General features: G+C 42.5%; 2 protein-coding genes across 18 annotated transcripts in view; one reads left to right on the plus strand and one right to left on the minus strand.

Annotated features, from left to right (window-relative positions):
* The window catches only part of LOC135107037 (uncharacterized), a 156,896-nt gene that overhangs the window by 134,392 nt on the left and 10,004 nt on the right, over nucleotides 1-12,500 (minus strand). The gene's annotated exons all lie outside the window — the stretch shown is intronic.
* Nucleotides 1-12,500, plus strand: part of LOC135107036 (nephrin-like) — a 124,860-nt gene that overhangs the window by 89,022 nt on the left and 23,338 nt on the right. The window contains exon 2 of the mRNA XM_064016605.1: nucleotides 859-988. Coding sequence (XP_063872675.1) covers nucleotides 859-988 — 130 coding nt within the window. The remainder of the gene's footprint in view (nucleotides 1-858; nucleotides 989-12,500) is intronic.

Below are 12,500 nucleotides of genomic sequence, written 5' to 3' on the forward strand. Positions count from 1 at the left end.
CGCAGAAATGATCCATCCACTGTTATGTTTGTTTGGCTGCTGGGTGCTCGTGCATGATGTGTTTTACTAAATATTTATTAGACGGAAGATGAGGTGATGTCCGAGGGTGTAGGTACGATGCACTGTGACGGAAGGGATATTTGTAATGAAGAGCAAACACTTCATTAACGCATCTCATTCCCTTAAAATGTTTCAGGTAAAAGACCCATACGAATCATAATATATTTTCCCGACTTTGCTTTGTAACTCAACACTTCACGCAAAACCGTTATTTGTGTTTACCATATTCAAGTGATTTATCAAATGACGACAGCTTCAGACTCTTGTGCCCTATTTTTTTTTTTTTTTTTTTCACGTCATTAGTAAATTTAGCACTGAACAGAAGACACTTGTAATCCCGCAACAACTTCACTGTTATCTTATATCTCCTTTATTTATTACGTTTTTTAATGAGCTTTTCCTACTGACTAAAAAAAAACTGTTCTCTGAGAAGTTAAGCTTATTCTACTGACTTCCTTTCTTTCACTTTTTGATATCTTATACAGTAAAGGAAAGACAATTCTAGACTCACAACAAGTTAATAATTACACATCATTCATATTCATTACACGTATAAGTTTTCCAGTGAGGTTCCCGCTGCCACCAGTCCGGGTCAGGAAAACGAAATCTTATGTGGGGATTTTATTCGCTTGACAGTACTAAGGCGGCCGGCCAGCGACTGCCTCCGCGTAACCCTATTTTCTCAGTCGACACCTCGCTCCGAAGCTTCATTGACAATACAGTGCTTCATTAATACGAACAATATAATGTTTACCCTCCCTGTTATCATAACTTGACCACTTTTTCTTTTTTTTCCAGTTCTGGCGCAGCTCACTGTGCTTGCCAACGAAACAGTGAAGATCCCGTGTGACCTGTCCACCCGCGGCCTAGGAGACGTGGCCCACATAGTGTTGTGGTACAGAGGCGCCGCACCTGCTCCCTTCTACAGGTAAATCCTAATCCCTGCCCGTCAACCTGATACGTCGTGTGTGTCTCTGTTTGCCTAGTTATTTTGCCTTTGAATTTGTCTATATGTATTACGCTCTCTCTCTCTCTCTCTCTCTCTCTCTCTCTCTCTCTCTCTCTCTCTCTCTCTCTCTCTCTCTCTCTCTCTCTCTCTCTCTCTCTCTCTCTCTCTCTCTCTCTCATCTACTTCTTTCTACAGATATTATCAGCAGTATACCTCGGCCGTTTAATTTCTTGATAACACACACACACACACACACACACACACACACACACACACACACACTATTGTAGATTTAGTTGTACGCGGTGAAGGACGGATCAGCCGTACAAAGCTGCTGAATCACAAAGTCTGTATAAACACGTCCAGTATTTTACAAAAACAGGAAGTAACATTCCGTGCAAGCAAATTACGAAAACAATGTAAAACTGCAAAACTATGAATTTCATTACATACACTAAAAAATAAACTAAAATTTATCTAGAGCCTCCACTAGTTATTTATTGCACTCTAAAGTAATTTAAATATTCTGCCAGGTAATATAACGATCTGATAAATCAATCTTTAAACGGTATTTTAAGTTTACTACAGATAAACAAGACAATAACATCTATGCGGTATTGCCATGAACCGTGCGGCTATCAAGACACACCGTGAGAAAAGAGCAATGGGAACATCAAGACGCACCGTGAGGAAAGAGCAATGGGAACACTCATGGAGGAGGAGGCAGTCCTAATTTGAAGCTTCCCAGGTTTCCCCGGAGGAACGATGCGGTCCATCACCACACACCGAAGGGACTGACTCGCCCGCTCTGTTATATTATACATCAAAGAGGTGTAACGCGCCAGAAATTAACCAAAGGAGCTTCCGCCGCCTTCCAAGGCACTACTCACCAATGAATGACTCGTGTGTTGTTCGTTTTTGTTTCATTTAAGCAGCAAAAAGATAAGTAGAACGGTCAATCAGACCCTGAACCTCTTCGGCCTGACCCTCGCGTGTGCAGCCTTCACCACACCCAGCCTCTCCTGCGGGAGCTCGTGGGCGAGAGTCAGCTCAGGTCGGGACACACTCTTTAAGGAGATCTTCCCAGGATAACAACACTGACATTGCTTAATGGCCCGCATTAATTCTACTTCTTTTACAAAGCTCTTTTAGGGACTGACTCTCTCTCTCTCTCTCTCTCTCTCTCTCTCTCTCTCTCTCTCTCTCTCTCTCTCTCTCTCTCTCTCTCTCTCTCTCTCTCTCTCTCTTTTCTTTATTATTAATTTTTACAAAAAATTAACAAGTGATTTTCAAGTGAATGTACAGATCAAATAAGTATATATATATATATATATATATATATATATATATATATATATATATATATATATATATATATATATATATATATATATATATATATATATATAAAGTGGCGTGTGATCCAGAGGCGGACCTGGAAGGACACAATTCAGTTCGGTCTGGCGGATGCGAGTCAGCTTCCATGGTGGGCTTCACTTCTACGCTCCTTCCTCCTCCTCCATTTCCTCCTCCACTTCCTCCTCCTACTACTCATCCGCTCCCCACCTCCCTCATCTCTCTCTCTCTCTCTCTCTCTCTCTCTCTCTCTCTCTCTCTCTCTCTCTCTCTCTCTCTCTCTCTCTCTGCACACATTCTCCTCGTACACTTCTTTTTGCGACCCTATTTACTAATTTATCTTAAAAAATTTTTAACGAAATACTTTTTTCATTTATTTATTTACAGAGCAGCCCTCGCTCTAGTTTTTATTTTGTTGTTTCCCATGTCGAATCATATATATTTTTCTCTAACCTTTTATGTTTTTTTTTATTTAGTGCCTCGTGTACGAAAGCCACAAAAAATACTACGAGTACATTTCATAAAAATAAAAATACACACACACACACACACACACACACACACACACACACAAAGAACGCCACAGCAGTCAACCATCGCTCAGCCGTTGCAGCACAAATGCGACACTCGCTATTTCAGTCATCAGCCTCACACTTCCTTCCGACACTGTGCCTGTCGGGAACACCCTCGTGCGACCGAACCATCAGTCATGGCCGCCCCATTTGGCACCAACCCAAAGGTTATCTTCTACGGCGTCCACCACACCCCTCCTTCCCCGCTACTAACCCACCGAATGCCTCTGCCGCCCTCCCACCCACCCATGCGCCAGGCTCCATCACGACAAAATGGAGCTAAAAATGGTAGGTGGTTCTCGTTACACATTCAACCCCGTATATTTTTCGGCGCAATCCTTCTCCCCGTAACTCTCCAGTAATGCGATTTGGGTAGCGGTGGGAGGCCCTTTTCGGCGCTCCATTGAAAATTAAGACAAATTAGTCCCAAGCGTCGCGGGCGGCGGTCCCTGCAGGAAGTGCTGAGCCTGATTCGTGACTTAAGATTGTACCATCTAATATTGTTAATTTTCCTCGTATTATTTACGTTGTGTGTATAGAGAGAGAGAGAGAGAGAGAGAGAGAGAGAGAGAGAGAGAGAGAGAGAGAGAGAGAGAGACCTTCCTGGAAAGATAAATCACAGGAAGACCAATAATTAAAAAATGTTCCGATCGTACATATTTCCTGACCCTTCCTGTCTTATTACATTTTTCCTCTCCGTGTTTTGTTTAAGTCTTGCTGGCCGGCCTTTGTTTCATATCCTCCCCTGGTACTTCCCTTACTATCATCACCAGTACAAGCGCATATCATGATCATTAAGCGAAGTACCGGAAGTAATAACGTTATCATACTCGTACTCTGAAGGCAGCATTATACCATTACAGCAATTATCCGTAACATAATCAACATGGTCGTTTGTTCTCCGCCTAAGCCAGCAGACAGCGGGAGGCCGATCCACTTGCCCTCCCCTTCGCTCGCCGCCACCACCTCCACCGCCACCACCACGAGCAGGAACCAGCCATGTGCACCGCTGCAATCGAAGACGGGGCTGGGTGATGGCAGGAACGCACGCCAGCCTGTGTGTGTGTGTGTGTGTGTGTGTGTGTGTGTGTGTGTGTGTGTGTGTGTGTGTGTGTGTGTGTGTGTGTGTGTGTGTGTGTGTGTTATTCCGGGAGGTAACGTTTTTGCTGCATGTTTTGTGTGCAGGTTTCTTCTACGATTCACACACACACACACACACACACACACACTAATTCATTCATGCATCATCCTTCACTCTCCTCGCTCCAAAACCGCACGAGAGAGAGAGAGAGAGAGAGAGAGAGAGAGAGAGAGAGAGAGAGAGAGAGTCAGTCACACAGAGAAAGCAAAATACAACAACGCCAAACACTTCTGCGTCAAAATAATAAAAAAAAAAAACCTGATTCTGGAGAATATTTAAGCAACAGCGAGGCAGAGGCAGACACTACAAAGCCTGAGGGAGAGGAGCAGAGCGTCCAGACTCAGTAAGGGGATAAGTAGAGAGGAAGAGAAAGGAAGCGGGGAGGAGGGAGAGGTTTCCGTCCAGTAGTACCGTGCCTAGAGGGTTCTTATCCCGGCTAAGGGCGCGCCCTCCACCCTTCTCGGGGAAAAAGAATACAAGCAGCTGTATAAAGGGAGAGGGAAAAAAATTGGATGGCGACGAAGAGTAATGGAACTGTTGGGAGAGGGACTGGCTGTGTGTGTGTGTGTGTGTGTGTGTGTGTGTGTGTGTGTGTGTATTATCGGTCACCATATAATCTAAGACGTTCACTCAAGCGGCACGTTCATCTAGGCATTGTGTGTATCACAGAAACTCGTCGCCCTTTTAGTCTCCATTCCACCCAGAAGACGTGAGGATGTCGAACAGAGAGAGAGAGAGAGAGAGAGAGAGAGAGAGAGAGAGAGAGAGAGAGAGAGAGAGAGAGAGAGAGAGAGAGAGAGAGAGAGAGAGAGAGATACTATTTCCCTACCTCCTAATCCTTCTCCAGCACCTTCTTCCTCTCCCTCCCTCCTTCCTTCCTTCCCTCCCTAGCCTAACCTTTTTCCCTCAGCAGGACTGCCCACTTTATGAGGACAAATACATTGTGCTTCCCTTCACGGGACTTGTATGTAGTTCTCGAGTTTGCACATCTAAGCAATTTGCCGTAACATAGAAAAGTTGTTCGCACTTGCACTGCTGCCGCTCGTGAACACAGCGCACTAAGTTAGGGGAAACTTCCTCGCCTCATCAAAAACAAGAGGAGCCTAAACTTCCACGTATTTCTCAAGATTCTTTCCTTATATACGCCTCGCTCAGGGCTACGTTGATTCGTCCTGATCTTGAGCTTATCTTTTTTTTATTTTTATTTTATTTTTTTTTATTTTCGTACAATAATTATTTCAAGTTAAGTTTCCTCTTACTCTTTTTTTTCTTCGGGTGAAGCACAAAACTTTTGCTCGGCGTCTCACGAAGAAGTGTAGTTAACGCGGTCAATACTTTTGGGAGATTTCATGTCTAGAGGCAAATGGCGTGTTTCAGCGGCCTCTCTGGGAACTGACCGCCTCCTTTTCTAAGCTTTGTTGCCCACCGCCTCTTACCGCACCGTTTTCACCTCGCAGTCCTCCTCACTCCCACGGTAGCCCACTGTCTGTCTGCCTTGCTGTATACCATCTGCCATAGTGTACGGTATCTTTGCTCTCTCTCCCACGGTACCGTTTACTCTGCCTACCTTCCTACACGCAATCTGTCTTATGCTGTGCTGTCTCTTTTAAGTCTTCTTCATTGTACTGACTGTCAGGCTTACAATAATATACCCTCTGTCTTGTCTGTATTTATCGTACAGTCCCTTTTCACCTCAACCTGTCCCATGGTACCGTTATGTGTTACTAAACCGTCCTTTTCATCTCTAATATTGTCTGCCTTCTGTACCGTTTGTCATTGTACTGTACTTTTCACCACAATCAGTCTCGAGACACGGTGCTATTTCCCTTCCGTACAGTCTGTGTCACTGCATCGTCCCTTTTGCTCCCCTCTGACCCACAAATGTACTCGCTTGCTTCGCGCTACAATTAATCTCCCACTAAATTAGCGGAGTGGTAATTACCTTATGAACGCTTAATGGACTTTAACCCAAATTAGCGACGGTTTTCGAGTGCACTTTTCATCCCCACTAATTAATTAATCAGCTCCGCCTTCTTCCTAAATAAATACATCCAGCCTTCTTACGAACCCTAATACATATTATCGCTATAAATGTGGATAACATACATAATGTACAAAGAGGAGAGGACGGGGAGAGAGAGAGAGAGAGAGAGAGAGAAAGCCCGGTTATTCCTCATCCTTTATATGAAAATACATCCAAGCATTTTTATTCTCAGAAAATTCCCTTTATTAATTTCTTCATTACTTTAATATATCTTCTAAAACACCGACCACGACCTTATTAAGCCTTTTCTCCCAGCAGCCACTCCAATATACTCGTACCTTAAGTTCAGGGTATGGAGGAAACGTCGACCTTATGAACTTATCTTTAGTCGTTGCACAAAGTTGATGCAATAGTACGCGTTTCATAACTCTTCCTTCATATACAGGTCACGGTGGTCGTATACTCCTATGATAGCTGATTAACCTACATTTTCTGCGTCTTCCACTCCAATTTTTACTCCCTGCTTTACACTACAAGGTTCATGTTTTTTTGTTTTTTTTCTTTGTCATAGGATTAGTGGTCTATGGCAAAAAACAACGAAGAGAAAGGCCCACTTTGCCACTCTGCCAGTCTCTAAAGAAAAGTAAAAAAAAAAAAACATCATCCAAAAATTGTAGGATAAGTGTCTGTTAAGTCGTTCATCCCTTTTAGAAAATGTTGCGTAGAAAATCTTGGCTTTTATTCGTAAGCACATAGGAGTGAGTGTTCCCTGCAGATTGTGAGTGGACGAGGAAAGATTTACGTGCTTGATAACGTGTCCCATATGTTCTTGCCAGTCTAGCACCATCTAATTTTCCTTCCCCGACAAACGTACACATGTTGCCGTATTTTGATCTGCGCACCTCACTCATTTCTCAATCTGCCAAAGCTAAGCTAGTAATTAATTTCAATCTTTCATCCATGTACCATCTACTCATTTTCGTAGCCTTTCTTTATCGCCTACCGTGCGTCGCTATCACAGAGGAGAGAGTAAACCTAACATTCTCAATCATCTCTACTGGTTTCAGAATTCTTTTGCAGCTCGATACTAAACATTTTTTTGCCGACCTACATTTGCCTTCTTTCAAAATGCACAGCTGTTTCATTATCCAGTTCTTAAATTCCATATATGTGGCTGTCATCTCTCTCTCTCTCTCTCTCTCTCTCTCTCTCTCTCTCTCTCTCTCTCTCTCTCTCTCTCTCTCTCTCTCTCTCTCTCTCTCTCTCTCTCTCTCTCTCTCTCTCTCTCTCTCTCTCTCTCCCTGTCTGTCTGTCTCCCTGTCTGTCTGTCTCAGTGCAAAACTTGTTCCCTTTCCTCAGCAGGCGTCTTCACACCCCATAAAGCTGCAACACTCGCCACACCTCCATTCCATCAGTCTTGTATGCCTTCTCTTGGTCTATAAATGTCATGTATAAATCTACAAACACCTTTCCTCAGAAACTCTCCACTCGAGTCACTGAACCGTAAGGCCTGATTGACAAGTGAAAGAGCAAACGTTCAGCCGAGACTTATGTTATTTGGGTGAGTGAGAAAAGGATAAAAATTTCAAAAGGTATAAAGTTTTGTAAAATACTAATTAAGAAAGACTATGATTTATGAAAAAAAGAAAAAGTGGTCAAAGAGAAATTACGCATCAGAAACTTATTAAATTTATGAAAGTCTTCTCCTCGAGTTCATATTTAATGTCAATATTGCTACGTCCTTTAACTAATGCCTTCATTTGCTGCACATTGAAATAACTCTCCTAGTGTGTCAAACCCAGCTTATCCTTCCTTGGTTTAAGACAATAACAATACACAATATGTGAGTTTGAACCAGACAGAGCCAACTTCATCCCATCTCCCTTTAAAATCTAAATTCAACAAGACTGAACTAGTTTCTTCTCGTCAAATCCTAATTATTAACACAAAGAATTCCGTTTTCATCTGTGCGTGTTGACATTTATTCCTATTCTTGCCCTTAAAATAGATACAGTCCATCACAAGTTTCCCGCTATCCTTTCAGTACCTCTTCTTCTGTACATCAAACAGTGTAAGACTACAACACACACTCTTCTTGCATAACTATAAATTAATCCCTTCCATCACAGTGTTCCTAACTTCTAAGCTTTAAATGCCTCGCTTTTCTCATCATCCTTGTATTCTCCGATCTTCACACCTGCGTCAGAATAGTAAACTTGCCAACGTTGCTACCTTCCTTATTAATAACACCTTGAGTAGTTTTCCTTTTCCGCAATGCTACTTTTCATTTCCTACTTGCCAGCAGCTAAAAAAATATATATATATATAAAAACACTCTCCTCACCTCTTTTCCATGTGTCCCCCGTCCTCTGCCGCCTCCCCACCAGGGCCTTAAATCACTACTCAAAGTTGGGCTCCTACTTTTCGTCGCACATCATTCACGTCCCCCAAGAATAAAGTCTAATTATGCCAAGATTTTTGGACACACTCTCCTACCGCCTCCCATCATCCCTCCTTTGTTTTAGGAGCGCATCTCTTCACTGCATTTTTCATTTTAATCTAATAACACAGCTTCCTCCCTCTCTCTCTCTCTCTCTCTCTCTCTCTCTCTCTCTCTCTCTCTCTCTCTCTGCTCCACTTGTTTTGCTTCTTTGTTCTCTCAGTTCCTTCCACGAACTGTTTTCTTTTTTTTTTCATATTACACGCTTCGTGCTATTTTTTAACTAGCTCAGTCCTCTTATGCTTTCCCTTTTCTAATAATCAGCACCTTTGTCCTCCTTTCATATTTCATTCCATCTGGTCTAATTGGCAGGTGCTTTTTATCATTTTTTTTCTTTTGGTTAATCATGATTCTTCTACGCAACGACTTTCACCTCAACACTTAGCCGTTATGAAGTACTATTGAGAGCTTCGCGATGCTTCTTCACACACTCACTGCCTATATATATATAGTCTCTGCCTGTCTGTGTGCCCGTCTGTCCGTCATTTAGTCAGTTGTCATATGCGTTCAATTCTGTCCCTGCCTCCACTCATTATTTTTGGACAGCGATTAATTTTATAGTTCTTACAAACTCATTTCTCTTGACAATCGTTTTCTACACCATTCACTCTTTTAATCCGCCTGCTTGCCATGTCTGTACTAATTACTCCATCAATGGCATTGTTTCCTACGTTTGTACTTGGATCTCTAACAATGAGCACAAACACTCTGCCCTCCTTTGCGAGGTTGTCTATCAATCCATGCCAGTTACGTCACATTATCTCTTTCAGCTTCACTTCTTTCACTAGCAAGGCTTCACTTTCCACTATCAAGGTTTCACTTCTTGCACTACCGAGGCTTCACTTCTTTCACTACCGAGGCTTCACTTCTTTCACTACCAAGGCTTCACTTCTCTCTCTACCAAGATATAACTTTTCACTGCCAAGACCATTTCTTTCACTACTAATGCCTCCCTTCTCTCACTACCAAGGCTTCACTTTTCCCCTAAAAAAAGGCTTCACATCTTACTTCAAGGACAAATCTATACATACCTTCTAATCTGACCATATTTCTATCCACACTGCCCTGAGTCCATCTTCTTTACCACTCTGAGTCTCCCCCACCTCGGCTTTCATTAATACAAAGGCATCTCCACATAGAAGCATTCCAGGTTTAACTCCTGGAAGCGTGCAAAACTTATATCCTCCCTTTGTGTCTCAGCTTCTTTTCACAAAATCCAAGACACTTTTTCCTGCAGAAGTTCACTCCTGTCACCGCCCTGTCCACTTTGTTTACATCCAGGAACATTGAGACAGTTCGGCTGGATTTTTCTTTTCTCGTTTTGAATGTAGTGCACAAAAAATAAAAAATAAAAAATGACAGGAAAAAAGAAAAAAAAAGCATGTTGTTCTTTTCCATTTTTTTAAGAGCAGGCAGGGGAGATACAAAGACATGAATGTTTACTCCCGGTTAGCAGCATTGCACAGCTACTGTTATAACTGTTACCACCTACTACTTCTAATAATAATACTGTTCATTTTTTTCACGTTGCTGCTATTACTACAACAATAATGCAGTAACAGCAACAAGAACAGTACAATAGTAGTAGTTGTAGTAGTAGTAGTAATAACAGTAATAGTGGTAGTAGTGGTGGTAGTAGTAGTAGTAGTAGTAGTAGCATCATTCCAGCCATCATTACCTATCATTATAAAACACGACATGTTCAGATGGTCTGCAATATTAATAATTTTTCTTATGACGAGAGAGAGAGAGAGAGAGAGAGAGAGAGAGAGAGAGAGAGAGAGAGAGAGAGAGAGAGAGAGAGAGAGAGAGAGAGTAACGTTTTAAACATCAGTCATGAAACACACACGGAAATAATTATGTGAGAACAAAACTAAAGCCGAACATTCTCTCTCTCTCTCTCTCTCTCTCTCTCTCTCTCTCTCTCTCTCTCTCTCTCTCTCTCTCTCTCTCTCTGCTCCCCGAGACACACACACGCGCATTTACACAAAACAAATAAAGCAGGAGTTGCGTTAGGCAAGGCTTGGAAGTTCTCTGTGACGTTCCCAACACCCTCTCTTCCACAGTGACATTCCGGTGACAAAAACAAAGACTACTGGAAACACCTAGAGGCAGAAACACGGATGCACATGTAGTATAATTAAACAAACACTCATAGAAATTGATGCAACTTTTTCTTGGCACTTCTGGATATTGCATTCCGTAGAAGTGCGTAGGAGTAATGATGTACTGTTCTGTTCTGAGAGAGAGAGAGAGAGAGAGAGAGAGAGAGAGAGAGAGAGAGAGAGAGAGAGAGAGAGAGAGAGAGAGAAAGGAGGAGTGAATAACGAGGGGATGCTAGAATAAAGCAGTCCATCTTTTAACAGATAAGTATTACTACCACAATTTCTCACACGTGAAGCTGCAGCGAAGTAGTCACCAAAGGCCAGTAGTGAACAAGAGATCCCGACGTGAAATAAGCTGTCAGTGGTTTATCTTTCGTCTACCGTGCAGTTTTATGGACATTCACATGCCGAGAATCCACAGCACCTTTGGTTGTGGTTTCTGAGTAAGGAAGTGAAGCACCGTGGCGTAATAGGAGTCGTTGAAATTAAGTGCGCAAACCAGATTATTCCTACGCGAAGTAAAACAAAGGGAAGCGCGTACTGAGACTTACCAGTTCCAACTTCCCATCTAGAAATAGGATATAATCTCCTCAATATCAGCCCCTTGGATTCCACTGCAGGACGAATACTTCCTCCAATACTTAAGGGACATTAGGCCCTATAGAATGTGACTTTTGCTTACGACTTCTTGACACGGTTGATGAACTGAATGTCATAGTTCTTAGGCTTACAACCTGAACCCTATTCCCTGCTGGGAGAACACTGCTTAGAGCGCAACAGGGCACACGGATTTCCTCTTAGATACAATTAATCATGAAAATTGAGGCTAACGTTCTCCACTACCGTAGAGACATAATTAGCAATCGTTAAGAGCTTAGATCGATGTCAGACAATTGTATAATTCCATTCTTTCTTTTTTATTTGTCTCTAGTAACACGTCGCCTAGAGAATTTTGCATGATAATAAGAGCAGGATAATATTCAGTGATGCGTACTACCCTGATGGTGGCATTTCAACACTTTCAATATTCATTAATGTAAAATCGAATGAATGAACAAAAAAGAGGAACACTGAACAACCCATACAGGAAGCCATTGATAAAAACCAGAAAATGTGAAATTACAGTTTTGACGGCCCGCATCGTTAATCCACAGCGATGGCATTTTCATCTATTGGAATGGCGCTACACAACAAGGCGTATAAATTAACTTCCTGGAGGAAAATTGCTAACAAAGCTGTTTTAGAAATACGCGTTCAATCAGACCTAACAACATTTGACATAACTGTTGAGTGTTGTGCTGCAGGACACGATGCGAGCAGAGAAAAAGGCACGTACGTAATGTAATTAATCTGAACCTCACATAACTAGAGGCCGTCAACAGCACCACTGGCCACGCGGGGGAAGAGAACGCAGCGACAATGGTGCTAATCTGAACCTCACATAACTAGAGGCCGTCAACAGCACCACTGGCCACGCGGGGGAAGAGGACGTAGCGACAATGGTGCTAATCTGAACCTCACATAACTAGAGTCCGTCAACAGCACCACGGGCCACGCAGGGGAAAAGGACGCAATGACAATGGTGCACGTGTCATTGGTATCATGATTTGCATCCACATAACATAACACGGTTCTGCCTCAAGCCACGAGCCACAGACTGCAGCAGTGGTAATAATAATAGCAACGCCTACCACTACTACTGCTACAACCTACTGCTACGATCAAAATTTAATCTTTTCAAAAATTAACACACAGCATTTCTAATCAACTTGAAAACAAACGACCCCCACATCCACCACTTCCCTCACGCCGATGCCATCCAGTGCAACATAT

The sequence above is a fragment of the Scylla paramamosain genome, chromosome 14 (genome assembly GCF_035594125.1).
Source record: "Scylla paramamosain isolate STU-SP2022 chromosome 14, ASM3559412v1, whole genome shotgun sequence".
NCBI classification, from domain to species: Eukaryota; Metazoa; Arthropoda; class Malacostraca; order Decapoda; family Portunidae; genus Scylla; species Scylla paramamosain.